The sequence below is a fragment of the Gadus macrocephalus genome, chromosome 12 (assembly GCF_031168955.1).
Source record: "Gadus macrocephalus chromosome 12, ASM3116895v1".
NCBI classification, from domain to species: domain Eukaryota; kingdom Metazoa; phylum Chordata; class Actinopteri; order Gadiformes; family Gadidae; genus Gadus; species Gadus macrocephalus.
This window is the reverse complement of record NC_082393.1, coordinates 3424268-3445754: the sequence shown is the minus strand read 5'-3', so window position 1 is coordinate 3445754 and position 21487 is coordinate 3424268. Positions and strand designations below refer to the sequence as shown.

At 44.8% G+C, this 21487-nt stretch overlaps 1 protein-coding gene across 2 annotated transcripts in view; it reads left to right on the top strand.

Annotated features, from left to right (window-relative positions):
* Positions 1 to 21487, top strand: part of LOC132469796 (adhesion G-protein coupled receptor D2) — an 88125-nt gene that overhangs the window by 24072 nt on the left and 42566 nt on the right. For both annotated transcript variants that reach the window (XM_060067866.1, XM_060067867.1), the window contains exon 21: positions 16307 to 16348. In XM_060067866.1, the coding sequence (XP_059923849.1) occupies positions 16307 to 16348 (42 nt within the window). The remainder of the gene's footprint in view (positions 1 to 16306; positions 16349 to 21487) is intronic.

Genomic DNA, 21487 nt, shown 5'->3' with positions numbered 1-21487 from the left:
CCGTGACAAAGGACTGTATTCAACACACACATTGAATCGATGCGCTGTAGCTCTCACTATTGATTTTCACAGTATGGGAGATTTGCTGTGTAGGTAAACATTGCTTTGACAGCATCTGAAATGACTTTATATATTTATGCATGCCCTTTTTTTTTTGCTCCCTTTTTTGAAGCATTTCTTTTAGTATAAAACTGCCAGAGATGAGCGGTTTGCTTTTGGATGAACAGTTAACTTAGCTTCCTAGATCGAATAACACAGTATTGTTAATGTAGTTTTATATTAGTATTATGGCCATTCATTAACTTGTTTATTTGACTCATTCTTCATATCTTGATCATGGACTAAAAGTTGATGTATGTCTTGATTTCAGTTCAACAGATAATACATTTTTAATCCTATTGTCAAAAATTATTTTGATTGTTAAACTAATTGTAATATTCATTTATCGTATTGTAACATTAGAATTTTTCCATATTATTAATGCATTAACTTCTCATACTTGACCCTGATCAAGTCTGAACAACAATGAGACTTGTACCTTAAAGGTCAAAGGACAGTTCATTGTTAAAAGATACGTATTTTTAAAAGATCTAGAAGCTAAGAAATATTAATGTTGTTATAATAATAAATTAATTTGGCATTTACAATGCCAAATATTAACCTAAAATGTGATTTAATAACTTTTCTTAGTTCATTTTGGGTAAAGTATATTTGCCAAAGATCCATTCCATAATATATAACTATCAAGTTAGTACGAATCAATTAATTATTAGCTAAATTAAAAAATCCAGAAAACAATCACACCAAATGTTTCACCACTTGGATGAGGGCAGAAAGTTAATACTTTTCAATTTGAGTTTTTCAGAAATGATATACCTAGATTAACTTTCACGTCCAAGTTCTGTCTGTTACTTTTCGAAGACAGACAGGCCTAAATTCTCATTCAATTGTCAATAACACCCCTCAAATGTCTTGTGAAATTTGAACAGCAGTTTTGTATGCTTCTTTTGAAAGAAATGAAAAAAGTAAATAACATGTGTTTTCTATTTTTATTGCGCTATATTGGATTTCCTTGGTTACAGTTTATCTTCAGCTCTCATTTGCAAGAATATATGTCCAATACAGGAGCATTGCCACACATAAAACCTTATATTTAACTAAACGTGATCATTTAAATTATTTCAGAATTTACAACATACAATACAATTTTGATAAAAACATTTAACATTTTGATAAACATATTCCACAAAATAAAACCTCAATGACATACAAAAGAGAATGAAGCAAAGAATTATTTATGTTCATTTCAAAATAAAATAAAATATAAATGTAAGCCTGCTTTGTTATTAAATGGCTAATAAATGCACCCCCTTTAAGTTAACAGAAACAGTATGAGAGTGGCTTGTTGTAAGATGATAATTGTGTTAATAATAATCGTGCTCAAAATGTTTCTCTTTGTGAGCTGACCAATTGTAGGACATAAAAGGTGAACCACATAGGTAAAACAGGTATTTATTTCCTCATTATATATCTGGATGTTTTAATGAGTTCATAGATATTGACTGCGTAGTGCGTAAAAACAAAAGTACAATTTCATGAAACACTTGTGTTGTTACTGACTGGGAAAATTATTTTCCCTTTGAAAAAAATAAACGTTGTTTGTGTTGTATCTTCAATTAACAACGCGGCATTAAAACAATATTTAAACTGGAATTCCAAGGTCAGCCGCCGAGATGGCAATTGTAATTAGGTCGTGCTGTTATTTAATAAATAGTATATTTTTAGTGTGTTTTGTCTAGATTCTTTTCCTTATTTTTTTCTCTTTTCAAAAAAATAAACGTAAAAAGTAAAAGTAAAAAGGTCTGAGGGCCGACCCTCAGACCTTTTCATCCACACCATGTGTGCTCTTTACATTTTGATTATGGTTATTGGATGGAATTTAGTATTTATTTTTTTCATATCTGATACTAACATTATGAGAGGCAGGTTGGCCGGGAGACAGAAGCCTCATTTGAAACATTAACATCAAGGTTCGAATGAATAGCCATTGCTCGTGGTACTCATCACCTAAGTGCCCTTGAAAAAGAAATCATTGAAGAGGTGAAAAAAAATTAAAAACCCAATTGATTCCCCCGACATAATTAAGTCTCGCGACGGCAAAAACCAGATCCTCTGCATGCCGAAGCAGATCTGCAACAATTCCCAACCAATCAGGTCGTTTTGTGTTTTCTCCCCTTTCTATTTTCTTTCAGCGAGAGAGAGAGGAGGTTGAAACACCCTCATGAGCGGTGCGTTTCTGAACTCCCCTGCACTGAGAAAATAAAGAGAGGAGAATAATAGGGTTCCTGTCGGAGGGGGCAGCAGGATTCCTGCCATTGCTCAGGCGGCCAACCCTCAGACCTCTCCTTGTGTTAAGCCCACTGGCATTTATTTGCTTTAGAATTACCTGCCAGCTCAATTTAGTAATAGCCTGTGTCATATGAAAGCAAACCAGCGCCCCCAACCTCTGGCCTGGCCTGGCCCTGCCTTAAGGAATACCTACATGTGATATGTATGTCTTGATGTTTCTTAGGGTGCGTGTGTGTGTGTGTGTGTGTGTGAGAGAGAGAGAGAGATGGACAGAGAGCGAGGTGTGTGTGCTTGTGAGAGTGTTTGCGTGTGTGTCGGCGTATGTCGACACAAGAGTGTTGCCGTCTGTTTTCACACAGCTTTCTGTGTGTGTGTGCGTGTGTGTGTGCGTGCGTGCGTGTGCACGCTGGGTTCGGGTTGTTGCGCATTCTCTTTTGAGCGTCAGGTCGTCTGATCAGCTGACTCTGTGTGACCCCTGTTATAGTAACAAGACCCCCCCCCCCCCCTCCCCCTGAATACTCCCGGCATCCCTCTCCCTCTGCCTCCCTCCTTCCCTCCCTCCCTCCCTCTGTCACTCCCACCGCCAACAGTGTGGGGAACTCTGTGTCCTGACACTCCAAATTAAACAGGTCCAAACAATGACCATTTTATCAACCCCTCGACCGCCCTGCCTTCTCCTGGAGACCACCCCTCTCACTCCCTCCCTCTCACTCCCTCCCTCTCACTCCCTCTCACTCCCCCTCACTCCCCCTCACACACTCGCGCAAGGACGCAGGCATACAGATCCTCTCCTGGGGAGCTAGGGGTGAACGCGTAGTGGTGAGTGCGAAGGCAGTTTGGCGATGAGGGTAGGGGGGGGGATACGGTGGTGGTGGTGGTGGTGGGAGGGGGTAGCAGGGTGGACCAGGTCACTGGGACCAGTCTGGTTCCCTGATACTCGCTGCCACGCTCTGGGGAGAGCTGGGGAGATTTACGCTGCTTTGATGTACACTTTGAATGGTAATTAGTGAGAACTAGGCCAGGGCAGGGCAAGAAAGCAAGCGTGCGTGTGTGCGTGTGTGTGTGTGCCATGCATGTGTGTATGTGAGGGAGGGAAGGTGATGCAAATGTTGCCTTGTTTTACAAGACCTGGGCTGTTTGTTTGTGAAATATGAAATATGTTATCCACAGATGGGAAATCATCAGACATTTGATGCTGATAATATATACTGGATATTAGACAATGCAAATAGTAATTAAACAAGCAAAACCCTGAAGAACAAAGCTCCGGGCAAATATTGGGATCTAAAACAAATAAACTGAATTTGCAATTACCCCCTTATTCATAGCCCCTTATTCATAGCCACCGTTCAATTAATCCAGATTCTCTCCATCACGTTTTGTTTTGGTTTGTTTAGAATTTCCACCCTGTGGGCCAACCAGACAACAGTCTTCTACCCAACGTCCCTAATAAGGAACCTCTTTAACCTGACACTACAACTCCCCTGCGAGTTTGACTCGTGGACAAAGCCATTGTCCCAGCTTAACGTTGGCTTCTGTATGCGTGCTAGTCTGTGTGAACGTGATGCACGTTTGTGCCGAGCTGCTTTTGTCTTGCGCAAGTTAAAGATCGGTGCTGTTTGCTAAGTAAGCAAGCAGCACCCATAATAGCGGCGTGTGAATACTGATTGAACGCTGATCTAAAGCGGTGCCCTGACCCTTGACCCTAACACCAAGGGGGCCGGAGCCCGTCACTGTCACACCCTCCGCTGCGTGTCACAACCCGCAAGCGCACTCTGAGTTGAGTCCCACCCAAAGGTAGACGTAAGGGTTTACACAGGGTTTTGGCGGGGTGGTCTGGCCCAAGTGGTCTCTCTCTCGCTCTCTCGCTCTCTCTCTCTCTCTCTCTCTCTCTCTCTCTCTCTCTCTCTCTCTCTCTCTCTCTCTCTCTCTCACTCTTTCCCTATTTCTGTTTTTCTTTCTCTCTCGCTCTCGCTCTCTCTTTCCCTCTCTCTCTTTATCCATTCCTTTCTCCTCTCTCTTTCTCTCTGCTCTCTCTCTCTCTCTCTCTCCTTCCCGCTATCACTCTCTTGCTCTTTTTCTTTAATGCACATGCACACAGATAGACACACACAGACATATACACACACACAGCGAGCGAAAGCCCTCCCTGACAGGCCCTTGCCAGAGCTGGACGTGTTACACTGAGCAGATGTGGTGTCCTACTTGTTTTCCTTGGTAATTATCCTTCATTTAGTGAAAGCATGTGCCAATCAAATGATTTTGAGGGCGAGACCAGGGGCACAGACGAGAGAGAGAGAGAGAGAGAGAGAGAGAGAGAGAGAGAGAGAGAGAGAGAGAGAGAGAGAGAGAGAGAGAGAGAGAGAGAGAGAGAGAGAGAGAGAGAGAGAGAGAGAGAGGGAGAGGGGGGGCGGGGGCGTTTCTTGTGTGTGAGAAGCGCGGTGTCATTTAGGAGTCATTAGTAGATTACAGGGGAGTCTTGCTCGGCCATGAGAGAGAGGGAGAGAGTCACGGCGGTGGGAGTAAATGTTGGTTATTACGGATCATTTGACTTTGTAGTGGCTACAAATTTGCTGATTATCACATTTAACACTTGCCTCGTTCAATCATGCTTTAGCGCAGTGAGGAGCTCGTAAATCCTTGTCATGGGAGAAAAATATATATAAATAAATAAGAAGAATTTAGGGTGGCAAAAAAGTCATGTTATTGATTATTTTCAACAGCGAAAATATTAATATTATTTTTTTCAGCACTTTTTTATAAGAAAATAGGCACACCTTTTAAAGAATAATCATTATTAAATTATAATTACGTAATATGAATTAATATATCATATATTATGTCATATCATTATTAGATTATTATATACCTGTAAATATGAATATTAAGAAATAGATTTTTGCACTTCAGTTCACGCTTACAGTCACACACGCTTAAAAAAAATCTAAAAACACAAAACAGTGATTCAGGTTTGAGGCCCGACCGAGAGAGGGACAAAAGGAGAGAGGGAGGGAGGAAGAAAAGGCTGACGGAAGATATATGAAGTCTTCACGTGGATGAACTCCCATTCTTTTAGCCGGTGCAGCTCCGCGGACCGTAGTGAAGTGTGATTGTGTCTGACAGCTGCCGAGACCCCGCCTTACCATGATGGATCCACTCCCCCCCACGGTGCCTGTACACTGGCGCTCCACAGGACACGCTGCCACGCTTTGGCTCACACACACACACACACACACACACACACACACACACACACACACACACACACACACACACACACACACACACACACACACACAGACAGATAGAGACACAGACACAGAGCCGCACACACAGACACACACACACACACACACACAGACAGATAGAGACACAGACACAGAGCCGCACACACAGACACACACACACACACACACTGGTTAGAGGCACACACACGGAGACACACACGCGCACACACACACACAGGTAGAGGCACAGACACAGACGCACACACAGACGTGGAGACATACAGACACACAAAAGTATAGGCACAGAGAGAGACATACACACACACACACACACAGGTAGAAGCACAGACATGGATACACACACACTCTCAGGTAGAGACACACTCAGGTAGAGACACAAACACACACACACACACCCACACGCCACACCTGCATGATGGCACCTTCATTCATTCATATTCACACATTCAGTCATTCATCATTAAGCTCCATCAGCCTCGGTGAGAATTGAGAGAGAGAGTGAGAGAGAGAGAGGGGGGGAAAATAACCTAAGCCACTTATTCTGGTCCCAGAAGAAAGTTCTCCACAGTTTACATACAGGCTCCATTTGTCATCGCCGCTCAAGGCCGCCTGCTTTACAATGATGTCAGCCGCAAGGCTCACGCACACTCCTCTTCCATACACCTGCGTTTGTGCGCGTCTGCCCGTTTGAGGGCACTGTGAGCGATTGGTTTTTAAACCCCTTAGCAGTTAGCTCAAACGTGTGCGTTAGCGGGACAGTGTGCTTGTGATTGTGTTTGTCTGTGGCAATACGTCAACTTGTATTTCGCTGTTTTCGAGCCTTCCATATCTGAAATTACTTTGAAGAGTTTTGTCGACGTGTGTAGTGTTGAGTTTTTGCTTTTAAAACCTGGAAAAAATGTAGAGGATTGAATGTTTTTGGGATGACGTACACCTATATGTCTTTGAACTTATGCATCTAGATGGAGACATGCAAGGCAATCAATTGTTGCCACAGCAGGGTCAACTCTTCAGCACTGCTGGTCCGTTCCTCTCCCTCTTTCTCCTTCTCTCCTCATATCTCCCCTCATCTCTCCTTCCCCGTCCGTGGAAAACTCTCCTCATGCAACACATTGCTGCGGAGTGACAGCCAGAACTCATGTGATGTGACAAGGGTGCGCCCCCCACAAAAAAAGCCCCCGCTTCGATACCCCAAAGTATTTTTAATTAAACAGCTCACCAGCGGAGCCCGTACCCTCGGCCCCGGCAGTTCAAAGACTCCCGTACAGGCCCCCATGTGTTAAAAGTTGGACTTGGTTTCCAATGGCGGTGTTTGACTTGGCCTGGCTGCCAGGGGCCCACAACGCCCCCGTCCCCCGTCCCCCGTCCCCCGTCCCCCCAAATTGTCTTGTTTAAACGCGAGCTTGTTTAGAGTTACCAGCCTCACCCCCTGCCCTTGTCCTCCCCCACCCTCCACCCCATCACCCCCCCCCCCCCCCCGTGTGTGGCTTTGGAGAATATCTGGCTACGGTTACACGCCCGGACCACGCTCACTGTTCTCCCACTTTAAGTAAAACGCCTCGAAATGAACCGTCCCCCCCCCCGTCCCCCCCCCGTCGCCGCGGTTTTGTTTAAGCGTTGAAACAAGTAAAATTGAGCGCTCATCTGTTGCCGTGGCGCTTCATCAACAACATTTGTCCGTCCCTGATGTAAAATCAATACGACACATGCTGACACAATGCATGAGCAATGGCAAGCGTGGCCGTCGTTTGTCATCGACTGGCAATAAAGATATGTCACAATTGATTTTAGGACATTTTTTACCCCCCTCCCTCTCTCTTGCTCTCCGTCTCTCTCTCCCTCTCTCGTTTCATCTCTATCCCACCTCTTTTCACACCCACGTCTTCTCTCTCTCTCTCTCTCTCTCACTCTCACTCTGACTCTCTCTCTCTCTCTCTCTCTCACTCTGACTCTCTCTCTCTCTCTCTCTCTCACTCTCACTCTCACTCTCTCTCACTCTCACTCTCTGTCTCTCTCTCTCTCTCTTGCCCTCCCTCTCTTTCGACACACTGTGAGAGAAGGAAAATAAATGAGCGCCATGATGACTGAGGTACAGTCAGCCTTGTCAAACCCAATTATTGTGAGAGCGAGAGGTAGGGGATGGTTTAGCGCTCGGACCGGCTCCCGCAGAGGACAGTTTAGGCTCTTCACGCGGGGGTTGATGGGGTTGATTGGGTGGAGGCGGGCCGGTGGGTCAAGGGGAAAAGGAGGAGCGTTTTGTTGTAGCTGTTCAATACACGGCTCTTTTTGAAAGACCTTCCAGGACTGCTCTCAGACTAGCGTTTGAATGGGCGTCTGTACTTTGTATTTGTGTGTATTTTCTTTACCCGCCTAGCTCCGTGTCGAGGCTTCAGGGTTTCTTCCTTCCCTTTTTTTCCTCCCAACCAAAATAAAATAGTAACCTTGGATTGATAGAGTTTATAGATCCTTTAAATCATCTTCAGAATGGAGGCAAAAGTGTGTTTGTGTGTGTGTGTGTGTGTGCGCATATTTGTAATGCGCGTGTGGAAGGCGTAGTTTTTTTTATGTTTTGTGTTTTAAGTTTTCACTTTCCTATCTTCGTTGGGGAGAAATCTGTGCGGTAAACTTATCTGGAGGATGAACCTTGCATAGCTTAATATTACTTTTCCCTTAGGAGATTGCATTCATCTTTTGTATGTTTGTCTGCTCGGGCCATCTGTGTGTGTGTGTGTCGGTTTGAGTGTTTTACTCTGTAGGCTTTTGTGTAAGCGTGTGTGTGTGTTTATGTGTGTGTGTGTGTGATTTTGAATTCTTGTGGGTGGCTGTGAATGGGTTTGCATGCCTGTGTTTGTGTGTCCGCCTGCGTGTGTTGGTGTGTATTCTCATGTTCTCTGCGCGTGGGCCTGTGTGTTTGCGCGTATGTGTCGGACGAGCGGCGTGGTTTGTTGCCGTTGGGCTGTGTGCTGCGCGGCGTTGCCCAGTGGTAGAGAGCAACATCTGTTTCGGGCTTGTTGTTCCTCTTGGCTGCTTTTCAATTGGATTTCCTCAAGCAGGGCCAGAAGCTGTCACCTCTGCTAGGCTCTGCTAGCTCTCAGCACCAGCCCCTATATTAAGTACCTGGTTCAGGGCTAAGCTAATAATTCTCTATCCTCTTCTGAGCCGTCACCTTCCGCACTGCCGCTACGCACCTCCGTGTGTGTGTGTCTGTGTGTGTCTGTGTGTGTGTGTGTGTGTGTTTGTGTGCGTGTGCGTGCAGCCTTCCCTGGGGTTCGTTGGCTGACAAGCCTGGGGGTCCCCATCTTAAAGATTGAATGTGTGTGTGTGAGTTTATATGATTGCGGGCGGGGGCATTATCAGTATTAGTAGGCACAAGGTACTGTCATTTCTAAAATGCAGCTATTAAGATGCGGGGATATGCACTAACACATTATTTATCATGATAATACATTGATTAAATTAACATTTTATCATGCACCTTGATGATAATAATGCACAGCCCTCGTTTATGTATATTTCTGTCCCATGCACTTTCGCGCTATTCTATTGGTCGATACACTTCCTTACCTTTTTACGTCGTACTTTTCAACCAGCCTCTATAGTTGACCTGCTCTGCTGACCTCTTGACCCCCGTTGTTTATCGACCTCCACAACGACAACCTGCACCTCTTTTCTCTTTTGCTTATCTTTCTTTGTATAATTGTTTGTGTGTGTGACGTGTTTGTGTGTGTGTGTGTGTGTGTCTGGGTGTGTTGACATGCCTACGTTTGTCTACGTGTTTATATGCATGTGTGTGTATGCCTGGGTGTGTGTGTGTGTGTGTGTGTGTGTGTGTGTGTCTGTGTGTGTTGACATGCCTGCATGTGTGTTTATTTGTTCATATTCATGTGTGTATGTGAATGCCTAGATGTGTGTGTGTGCCTGTGTGTGTCTGTGTGTGTGTATGTGTGCATTCCTGCGTTTGTGTGTGTGCGTGGGTATGTGTGTTTGCATGCCTGCGTTTGTACGTGCATGTCTGCGTGTGTGTGTGTGTGTGTGTGTGTGTGTGTGTGTGTGTGTGTGTGTGTGTGTGTGTGTGTGTGTGTGTGTGTGTGTGTGTGTGTGTGTGTGTGTGTGTGTGTGTGTGTGTGCGTGTGTCTGCGCGTGTGTGTGTGTGTGTGTGTGTGTGTGTGTCTGCGTGTGTGTGTGTGTGTGTGTGTGTGTGCATACTTGCTTTGGTGTGTGTGTTCCCATCCCCTGTCTACCTGCCACTCTCCCGTGCCAGCTGGAGTGGTACTGCAGACCTGTAGAACATCAAAACCCGGACCCCAGCCCCTCCGCCCTCTCCTGCCCTGACAGGCTGTGTGCGCTTAAAGTGAGAGTTATGTATACAAGTTAATTAAACTGTTTTGGTGTGGAGGGGTCAGAGACATTAGCTGGTCCCAGAGCACGAGTGTGAATTTCATAACACACACACACACACACACACACACACACACACACACACACACACACACACACACACACACACACACACGGATACACACAGATACACACACAGACAGACACACTCACGCACAATGTGGCGTTTTAACCTCTGCTGTCTCTCGTTTCTCTAATGGCTGCCAGCTGTGAGGGCAGAAGCTTTTCCCACAACGCTTTGGTTGCCAAGTGCCGATGCAGATAGCTCTATTTGTAAAGAGTGTCTGTGTGTGTTTGAATTTGGCGTGGATGTTTGACGCGGGGTCTGGCACGTTGCGGCGGCTCTCGTTTCTGCCGTGGTGAGCGAGTACGGGCGCCTGGCACTGTCTTCAGCCGTGTCTGAAGCTTGTCCGGTGGCTTTAGGAAAAACGGAAATAATCTTTTAACGGATATTTTTTGTTGGTATTTTTTTTTTTCTTTGCATAAGGGGTTAGTCGAGGGTCAGGAGGTTTTTGTTTTACTGTTGAGCAACATCAATTCCTTAATTTTCGGCGTAATGGTCACGATTATAAAGAGAAGAGTGAACATTTAATACATTTCTTCAATTGTCACGACTGGATTATCAGTATTTTAAATAAAATATGTGGTGTTTAGTTTCATGAGCGGAATTCAAGTTAAATATTGATGTGAATTATCTTAGGCGTGTGGGTAACATACACTTGTTTGGTTTGCCTGAATGGCTCCTACTTTACCGGTTTGTAAAAGCAAACTGTGAGAGGAACTCGGAGATGAATTCCTTGAGGTGTTCAGCAGAAGACGGCACAATAGTGCTTCCCTCAAATAGGCATTTGTGTGTGGGACAAGGTCATTCTATAGACTTTGATCATAAATTGGTTCCGCCTCTAGCATTCAAACCAGCTGCACGCTAACTAGCATATGGTACTATTTTCTTAGTTGCTTGGGGATATCCCGTCGGTGGACCTGTAAGATGTACAGGCAGAATATTTCAGTCAACTTTACTCTTTGTTTTATGAAGGACAATTACAGAGTCTTGATATAATACACATGACCCATGCCGAAATTAAAAGATGGATATGAAGAAGATGGAGAATTCAGTCTTATTTTTTCTTTACAAAGAAGCGATAAATTCCATTTGTTGGTACGAACCTGAACAGGGTTCAAGTGTTGCAGTTCAAGGTCAAACCAAATATTAATTTGAAGCATTGTGCTCAAAGACTCCATACTTCCCATTCACGCACAATCCCACTGTTAATCTCTATTCTTCTCTTGCCCTCTCTCTCTCTCACCCTGTCTTCCTCTCACTCTCTCTCTCACCCTGTCTCCCTCTTTCTCTCTTGCCCTCTCTCTCTCCCCCGTCTCCCTTTTTTTCTGTCTTTCTTTCTTTCTCTTTCTTCTCTCCCTCTCTCCCTCTCACCCTCTCTCCTTTTTATTTCTCTTTCTCCTATCTCACTCTTCCTTTATCTCTGTTTCTCCCTGTCTCTCTCCCACCACTTTCCCCCTATCCCCTCCCCAATCTGAGCATCCCATCCCCAGACACACACCTCACCCTTCCCTACTTTAATCCGTTTTCATTCCACCGCATTGAAATTTAACTTGCCAAGGACAAAGCCATCAATATGACTCCTTGTTGGGAGCCCTTCCTACTGGGGCTTCACTGGCTAACTTCTCTCTCTCACAAGTCACACACGCACACACACACACTCACACGGAGGAGTGACACTTGATGGGACTGCTCAGCTATATGATGACAATCTGTTTTGGTGGTGGAAGTTGGATGTGTGTGTGTGTGTGTGTGTGTGTGTGTGTGTGTGTGTGTGTGTGTGTGTGTGTGTGTGTGTGTGTGTGTGTGTGTGTGTGTGTGTGTGTGTGTGTGTGTGTGGTTTTCACTGCAACGTTGGCACTGGTGGGACTTGTCACTGCACTGAGGGTGTGTGTCTCTCGTGCTGAGGCTTGGCGGTGGTGGCGTGGGCGGGACAGTTAAAAGCGCATGAAAAGCAAAGCGAAATTCTGTTTCCTGTCACGAGGTAATGAGGTGCTAGGACAGTCCCCTACGCCTCTCACACCCATACCTTCTGCACGCCACTTACTCTCAACGCAGAAGAGGAGGAGGGCTGGAGGGGGCGGGGTCATCAGCCCTGTGGGCGGGGGGGGGTGCTGATGTATGGATCACTGTTTGAGGAGGATTCATCTGTGCTCCCGAGGCGAGCGCGCTGGTGCGCGGGTAACTGCCGGACGCATGCCTGGCTGGCCGCCGGCAGACGCATCTCTCCGTCCCGTCCCGTCACTCCATCCGTCTGCCCTGACAGCAGCCATCCATCAGGCCGTCCGTCCCTCTGTCCGTTTTGAGTCTGTCGTGGCGTGGACCGACTGTCTGTATCTGCCTGTTGAAAGTCTGTTTGGTGTGTTGTGTGTCTGGGTGACGGTCAACGTCTCTGTCAGTCTCTTGACAGTCCAGGTCTGTTTGCGTGTGTCTCTGTCTGTCACTCTGTCTGACGGTCAACAATGTGTCGGTCTCTCTTGTCCTTCTTTCTGTATCCGTCTAAAAGGCACATTTCGTGTTTCTGTGTGACAAGTCTGTCTGACGTTTTCTCTTTGGCTTGTGCTTCTGTGGTGGGCTACGGATGATTGAAGAGTTTTGTTTACAAGCAGAAGATGAAGTGCTGCAACCCTTATCAGAAAGGGAATAAAGAATAAAGTCATTCAGAGTTTTCTATCCCCAACTTCAGTAGCAGCTGCTCTGAAAGCTTAGCCTGTTTAGCAACTACAACCTTGTTGATGCATTCATCTGTTCACCTAGGTAGAGAACACCACACAGGCACAACGCTAGCTTGGTGTTGTTTGCTCAAGGACAGTACAAGCTGTCGCCTGTGTACGGTCAACCATCTTTTGCTTTCCTGTCATACGAGTTGACAATCGTGCTGGTTGTATACCACTGTGAACTAAAAAACGGAACGCCAAATTACATAAAGTCCATGGCCAGAACTGTTGCTGGCCAGTTTATTGGATCTTTGGGTCTGTTGGATATTCATATGACACCCATTAATGGATGTAGTTTAGAAGTTATCCTGGGTGCTCGGTCAGTGCAGTTGTTTATTTTAGTCTCGCTTTGTATCACACTTTATCCCATCTGGGGGCAATGTGTTTTTCGCCTGTGTTGGTTCGCTCTAACTTTTTTAAAACATACAATTGTTCCCTAATTAGCCTACCAATTTACGCGCCCCAGCTTTGATGTATCGCAATACTTTGAAAGCGAGCGCGCCGATCCGTTTGCATAAATTTGTAGCACTTTTCCTATGAGTTCAAAAGAAGCAGTAAGTGTGGTTAGAAGAGCACACAATGCATTTAAATAATGCGCCCCCATTTTTTGTTGTGTGTCTGTGTTTGTTTTTTAGTGGTCATATTAATGAATTAACATCTTAAGCAATTCGTTGGTTATTGTTTGTGTTGCTACTTATTTTTAACTCAATTAAGTTATAATGGAGCATTTTTCCTAACGAGCGGATCCCTTTCTCCTCACTTTGTTTGCTACACAACCAAAGATTAATTACCAAATAAGGAAAATGATCAAAAACATGCTAATTAAATTGCAACAATAACTTGAACATTGCAATTATAATGCGATACAATAGGGTATGCGCTGTTGCAAATTATGACTTGCTGTCTCGAGGTATTTTATGTTGGGGTGTGTGTGTGTGTGTGTGTGTGTGTGTGTGTGTGTGTGTGTGTGTGTGCGTGTGCGTGCGTGCTGGAAGAAAGCTTGAATGATGGAGGCAGATATTGACAGACAGATAACAAGAGTACATGTGTATGTGTGTTTGAGTGCAATATGAGCCGATTTAGATTTTATTTGAATCCCAAAACTCCTCCCACTCCCGACAGCTAGCCAGCAGAGCTGCGCTAGTTTGCATCACACAGTTGCACAGTTTGACTAGACAGAACACTGTTATTGAGTTTTATCAATTCTGAAAGTATCCCGCTTTCTAATCTCAGATCAGGGTTTCCTCTTTTGTTACGGAGATATCCGTCAGGACTCGTCAAGACAATTTTAAACAAATGTATTTCTACAGGGGCCAGCCTACGACATGGGTTTGATTCTAAACCTTTTTCTTTGGACTCATCCAAAGATGATGGCCACATCCAGTCCAGTCGAGGCAAACGTGCACCTACAGATCCCATCCCCCAGAAACATGCGAAAGAAAGGTTTAAGTCCCCGTTCACACAGATCTGCCATCAGAACGTCAACAGTAGCTGTTAATCTAAAGGCTGATTTGTGAGACTATTTGGCTACTAACTGGGAGGGGCTACATTTTACACACTGGGACTTTAAGGGGGTGGACCCTTTAAGAGTGTCCTGAGGTGGCTCCGAACAGACAGCCAGGTGGGACACCAGAGGGGGTTAGCCCGGGATACAGGCGCCGTTGTGGGCCTGTCACTCTGGCTGACAGGCCCAGAATGCACCACCTCCGTCCCCTCTCGAATCTTGCGGTCAATGCCGATGAATTGAAATCTCCCTTTGGTCAAATTGGATGCTCAGAGCTCGCTGGTGATGGATGCTCCGACGCAGACCTGGGTGCACGTCCTTTAAACTGAAACTTTGCCCTCACTTGAAACACACACACACACGCGCGTGCGCACACACACGCACACGCACACACACACACACACAGGGAAAGACACAAACCGAACCACGCAGGGAAAGAGATATCGACCCACACAGTCACAAGGAGAAACACATACTCATCACAACCACACACACAAACACACAAACAGTAGAGTTTGTGGGAGGGGAAACAAAACATACTTTTACCCTTTTTTGCAGTGTTTCTAAATGTGTTCTCTTTACACGGGCCAGACATAGATTGACATAAAGCTGTCTTATCAGAGAATCTATCCGTCAGCCTTGAGATTGATAAGATTCCCCTCCCTTTTCATTAATCTCGCTGCCTCTTTTGTGGTGCAGCTCAATCTGTGCTCGGCGAATGCTGTCCTTACCGTTCTCATTGAAGCGACAGGATTGCATTATGGGCCGAAGGTGAATGCACAGCTTGTACATTCAAAGGCGGCCACAATGGGCCCGCAGTGAAAAATAGCTGTTTTTCTGCGACCAAAAGTGCAGCTTTTATGCGTCCAAGGGCATGGCATTCTTCTGGCCCGGGTACTAGTCGCGGGGCACGGGGAACATGAAAAATACTTCTTTTATGTGTCCCTTTTTTCCACAATACCCCCCCCCCTCCCCCCCCACACCCCTCCTACCTCCTCCCACCACGACACACACACCCACACACCCCCCTCCATTAATTTTCTGTGATAGACACATCTGGACAGAGATGCGTCATGTATAGGTGTGGGTGCTTACTTTTGCTTTTTTGAGTACTTTGTTTTCGTCTGTTTCTGCATTGTGTGTATGACCTAGAAAGCTGCATATTAGCTTTTGTTGGTACATTTTGTCCGTGCCTGTGTTGGGTCCTTTTTTTTTTTTTTATTAGTGTATGTGTAATTCGGTGGGGACGAATCTAGGGGAATTCTTACAGACACTGTGTGCACTTGTACTGTACATGTGGGCATGTAGTGTATAAATATAAGTGGGCTTGTGTCCTACACTGTATAGTTATGTGCTGTTGGTTTGGGATGTTTGTTTTTGCACCGTACACCTAAATGTGTTTGTGTTCGTTTTTGTGTGTGTGTGCATACGCTGAAGCCGAACATTGACGCAGGATATCAATTTGTTTTTTTTCCATTTTTCTCGGAAGCAGGTGGAAACCTTGGATTGTGGCATTGGTTGAGTTGCTGTTTGGGTATTTTGGTGGTGGGGGGAGGTAGATGAGAGGGAAGGGGTGACTGGCAGCCGGGGTAAATATGAGGCTGAGAATTGAACACTAGAGTTGCCTAGTTTGGAAGTAGTTTTAAGTTGAATGTACACACACAAACACACACTCACAAACATTAAATTATGCATCCCATGTCTGCCTCAGAGCTTGCGATTTGCTGGTGTTAAACAGCCGTAATGTTCTGACTCTAAAAAGTATTCCACTAAGTAATGGAAGGAAACCACAACTAACAAGTTATTATTTTCTCCCTTTCCCTTTCTTCTCCTATTCCTCCCATTTTTTTCTTGTCTTCTCTTGATTCTTCTGCATGTCTCTATTTCTCTGTCATCCTGTCTCTCTTCTCCGTCTCCGTATCGCTCTCTCTATCCCTCTGTTTTCCTGTCTCTCTACTTGTCTGTCTGTTTCTCACTGTTTCCCTGTCTGTCTGTCGGTCTCTGCATGTGTGTTTTTGTGCCTCTACAGGGCCTGTTCATCTTCCTGATATATGGGGTCTACAACACAGAGGTAAGTCTGCATTGTGTCTCAAGGCTGTGGCAGTGAATGAGAGAAATGACAAGTTTCTGATGGGCTCGCTGCTTAAAGATGCCTGCCTGCCTGCCTGTGTGTGTGTGTGTGCTGTATGCACGTGTGCGTGGGTGTGCGTGTGCATGTGCATGTGCCAGTGAGAGAAGAGAGAGAGAGCGGGGGAGATTCGGGAATTGCATTGTGGGAAGTGTGTGTGAGAGAGAGCGAGAGAGAGATAGAGAGAGGGAGGGAGGGAGAGAGAGAGATCTTATGGGATTGTGTGTGTATGTGGGTGCATGTGCGTATGAAACATATTTGCAAATTGTGTATGTGTGTTTGTGTCTGCTTAGGGGTGTGTGCTGGGCATAGAAAAATGGAAAGGCGGGAAAGCGGTTGTGCAGGGAGGGGTGGCTGTGCGTGGGGAGGGAGGGGTGGTGTCATTTCCACATGCGCCGCGTCCCACTGCCCTTCATGGTTCGGCTAACTTATATGCATCCGGGACCGCCCATTAAACACTGACATGCCGCTGCTCCCAGCCACTCATTCCTCAAGCGCAGTGGCTAATATTTCAATGCCTCTTTAAGTTTTTAAACTCAGGGCCCTCCATTTAGCATTCTGACAGAGGGCCCGGGACCCTGCTTTTGTGGGGTTGCTCCCACACCCCCACACCCCCACCACGCACCCGCCCCCACATCCACACCGCCACTGACACCACCACCACCACCTCCACCTACTCTACCAAACGACGCCGACACCCAGATCAAAATATGTATAAAAATATGCATCCGAGTGAACGCGATGTTGGGGTGAGAGTTGCGGACACGGAGGAGGGAAATATCGTATTGTAATGCTTTTCTATTACCATTTAAATGTGGCGCGGCGAGAGACAGACACAGAGTTTAATGGATGGGGTTCAATTGTAAAAAATCACTCTTGATCAAATACTGCTTATGTATTCCCCGAGGCTATGTAAATAGATAGCCTTAAGACGTGCATAAGTGATGCAATGTCTTGTTAAAATACAAAAACTTGGGGCCAATTATTCATCTCTAGTTCCCGACCACACACGTGTGCTAAAGAACGCACACGAGTGTCTGCACGCACACACACACACACACACACACACACACACACACACACACACACACACACACACACACACACACACACACACACACACACACACACACACACACACACACACACACACACACACACACACACACACACACACACACAATCACTCACTCAATCATTCCCCCACTCACTCACTCAAACACGTTCACGCACACATACTGTACATATATCTTTACATATACACAAACACCTAACTGGATTGCTTTCCTGGTAATGTATTTTGTCACTATCAGCACAAATCAAATTGTTTCATGAATTGGAGCACTTCCTACAATTCGTATGATTGCACCAATGCAAAGTACAGTGAATAAAATGGTTAAAATTTAAGTTGCATAAACATGGGCTCAAGGACAGGTATATCATCACAAAAGGGCAGCTCACTGCAAACATCTCTTCGTTTGTCTCTCTCTCTCTCTCTCTCTCTGTCTCTGTCTCTCTGTCTCCTTTCTCTTTACCTCCCTTCTCCCCACCTCCACCCCAAAACATACGCTCCCTTTTCTTCCCCTGCTCCTTCTTCTCCCCAACTGTCAGATTCTCCGTATCCATCTTCCTCCTCTTATTCAACCCACGCCTCCCACGGCCTTTCTCAGAGTCCCTGTCTCTCTTGTCCTGCCCCCTCCCACCCCCCTCCGGCCCCATCCTCCCCCCCCCCCCACCCCCACCACACTGTAAAAAATAAATCACGGCCGTATTCTCGCTCAAGTGGCTTTTCTTTAGTGCCTCTGAAACCATTTTCTTACTCCCACGTTCGCCTTGACCCTCGGGGGTCTTTTACAATTTGTGAGCATCCTGTGGACACGTTTCGGCTTTTCATGAGGGCACGCACGTTTCCTTTTGTGAGCACTTTAGGTGGTGTGTGTGTGTGTTTGTGTGTCCGGTGTGTGCGTGTTCCATACCATTAAAAACATACGTGTTGTTATGAGTTAATTTGAGAAGACGAGGACGGCCAATAAGTCAGCATTTGACCTTCAGTCTTATCCCCTGTAATCTTAATATATTATTCATATACTGGCTATGTAGTTATATGCATAACATCTATACACTTTTTTTTTTTTTTACATATAGAGCAAGTTGATGTTATTATTTTTCTATTGTTTCGTCATCTCCCATCCTCTACTGTTAGCATACTTTCCTCCACCCCTCTCTCTCTTAATATAGCCCTCCAACCCTCTCCCTCCATCTCCTCCACTGCCGTCCTCCACTGAAAGGTGGGACACGCTCAAGGGAAGGCTTCTGGGTTTTGTCCTCGCGGGCACTAGAGATGACGGAGCTGTTTGACTGAAAAATGAAAGATTGTATAAAACATCAGTTTTAAATGAATTCAAACTAAGAAAAAGCTAATTAAAACAAAATATGACCTTATGAACCAAGCATTACCCTTATATCCTAGCAGTGCACACGGAAGAGTACGAAGAAAAAGGTGTGACAGTTGGGCTTTTTATTTCAATAGCCAATGGCATCCATTGCCTGGGGTTACTAACCTGTACTTCAGTTTTATAAGGCCAGAGAAATGACAACTCCCCAACCTGCCTACCAGCAGCGCATCCCCAACATCCGCCATTAAGGGCCCGACCGAGCCAGGGTATGGGTTCACTGGGTCAGGCTATTGCCACACTTTAACACACATTTCACAGCAACAACAATTCCTCTCGGGGTTATGGATCACTTTTGCGCCTGACACACTGACAATGAATCTAAAATCAGGTCTGTGTCATAAAGTGTATGAAGTATTTGATTCCAGAGGAACACCTTTACGACTGTATCCCACGGACAAGTTTAACTTTGATATGCTAAAGAGGTCAGGTTGTTGCAACACTTTAACACACATTTCACAGCAACAATACCTCTTGGATAATCTTGCCGACTGACACACGGACAATGAATCTAAAACCAGATCTGTGTCATAAAGTGTATGAAGTATTTGATTCCAGAGGAGCACCTTGACGTATTCATCCTACCGACCAGCTAAACTTTGATATGCTAATGAGGCAGCGCCGCGGCACCCATTAGCACCGTTGGATTTCCATTGGAAGCGCAGAAAACGCTCCGTTTTCGCGAGGGCTCTCCGATGTCTGATTTCCTGGCTCGCTAACGGGAGGACGGACCTCGTCTGCAGCGATTACTCTCAGTTCCCGCGTTTTTAATCACTAATTACCGAGAAAAAGCTCCTCATTATACGCGGCAATTAGCTTTTCCTTGGTGGTCACCTTGTAAATCCTCCGCTTTGATGACCTTTTATTTCCATTTACACCAAGGATGTCGGCAGGTGTCGGCTTTATATGGTAATCGCTTAGCAAACATTTACATGGAAAGCGCATCTTTGCATCTACGCCGGAACCTTGAATGTGTACGGGAGAAAAAAAACAGCGCAACACCAACCGGTTTGTATAAATCAGTGCCCTTCCCCTCATTGTCAAATGGTTAATTAAGCCGCGTCGGGTAATTTACGTCCGCATGCGTGGGGTTTTAGATATGATGAAATTCTCATGGAGTTGAGGAACTCATAAGGCAGGCTCCCCGTTCCACTTGCGCTCTATTCTTTCGTCTCTCTCTTCCTCTTCCGTCTCTCTTGCATTCCTTCTCCCTTGTTCTCTCTGTCTTTCATTCTCTCTGTCTTTCTCTCTTTCTCACTTTGTCTTCTTCCCTCACTCATTATTTTACTCGTTATTCACTTTGTTTCTCCCGCTCCTTCGCACCCAATCCCTTTCACTTCTGTGTGTCTCTCTCTCTCTCTCTCTCTCTCTCTCTCTCTCTCTCTCTCTCTCTCTCTCTCTCTCTCTCTCTCTCTCTCTCTCTCTCTTCTCTGGGTCACGTCAGAGTAAATAGCAGGCTTGACCTTGGCTCTGTTCAGTCTGTGTCACAGGGCTTTTCCTCTCTTCATTAAGTGGTCATTAGGTGATGACATCTATGAAACACACTGTGTGTGTGTTTGTGTGTGTGCGTGTGTGTATAAATGCATGTGTGCATGATAAGGGGGAGGCCTTTTGCTGTGTGTGCTTATTTCCTTGTTTAGTTGTGATATTGTGTTTCTGTGTGTATGGTTGCGTGTAAGCATGCATATACATACAGCTGTACAGAGCGATAATTGATGACAGCCAGAAGCCTGATGAAGCCATACGCCGTGATGCATATTCACTAACACAGGAGATGGGGCTGTAAATTTACATCAGGCAACCATGCACACGCAAACTCACACGTACACTCACACTCACACACACACAGACAGACAGACAGAGACACAGACACTCACACTCAGACACTCACACTTATTTATTTATTTATTTTCACTTACTTTAAAACATTTTTTTAACCTTTTTGCCGAAAACAAACATTGCATAGCTTTTAAAAATTCCAACATTCAAGCAGCGGTATGATTTTAGTTATTTTAAATGTAGTAAAACAAATGAAAACACATTCAAATTGTGCATCCAAATTGTCAATTATTATATATTGTAGGACTTGAGATTTATTTAGTTACTGATAACCCATAAAGTTCTTCTTTTTAATTTATGTATGCAAAATGTATATTATAATATTACAATGTTGTAATATTATAATATTTTACAATAAAATATGCAAAAACATGATTTTATTTATGCATCAAAGGTATAAGGTTATGTTTTTTAATTCCATCCCTTTGTGGGTCTGTGTTGCTCACTGGGTCTGTGTGAAGGTCATTAATGCTCATGTGAATTAATTAGATATATAATTTTGCTACCAATATTTATGCTACTTTTTATGTTAAATATAGACGTTGCTATTATTATTTCATCAATTATGTATTTATGAATCATTTGTTGACAGGATCAACGCTAAAATTAAGAATTTTGCTCCAAATATTAATTTGAAGGTCAAACAATTTTTCTGAATATTAAAGCCTTACTATAAACATTTCTAATGCAGGTTTGCAAACATGTCAACATTTAAATGATCACATTGTTAACAAGATTGTTTGACAATCAACATTACATTTAATGTAATCACTTCAAATAATAACATTAA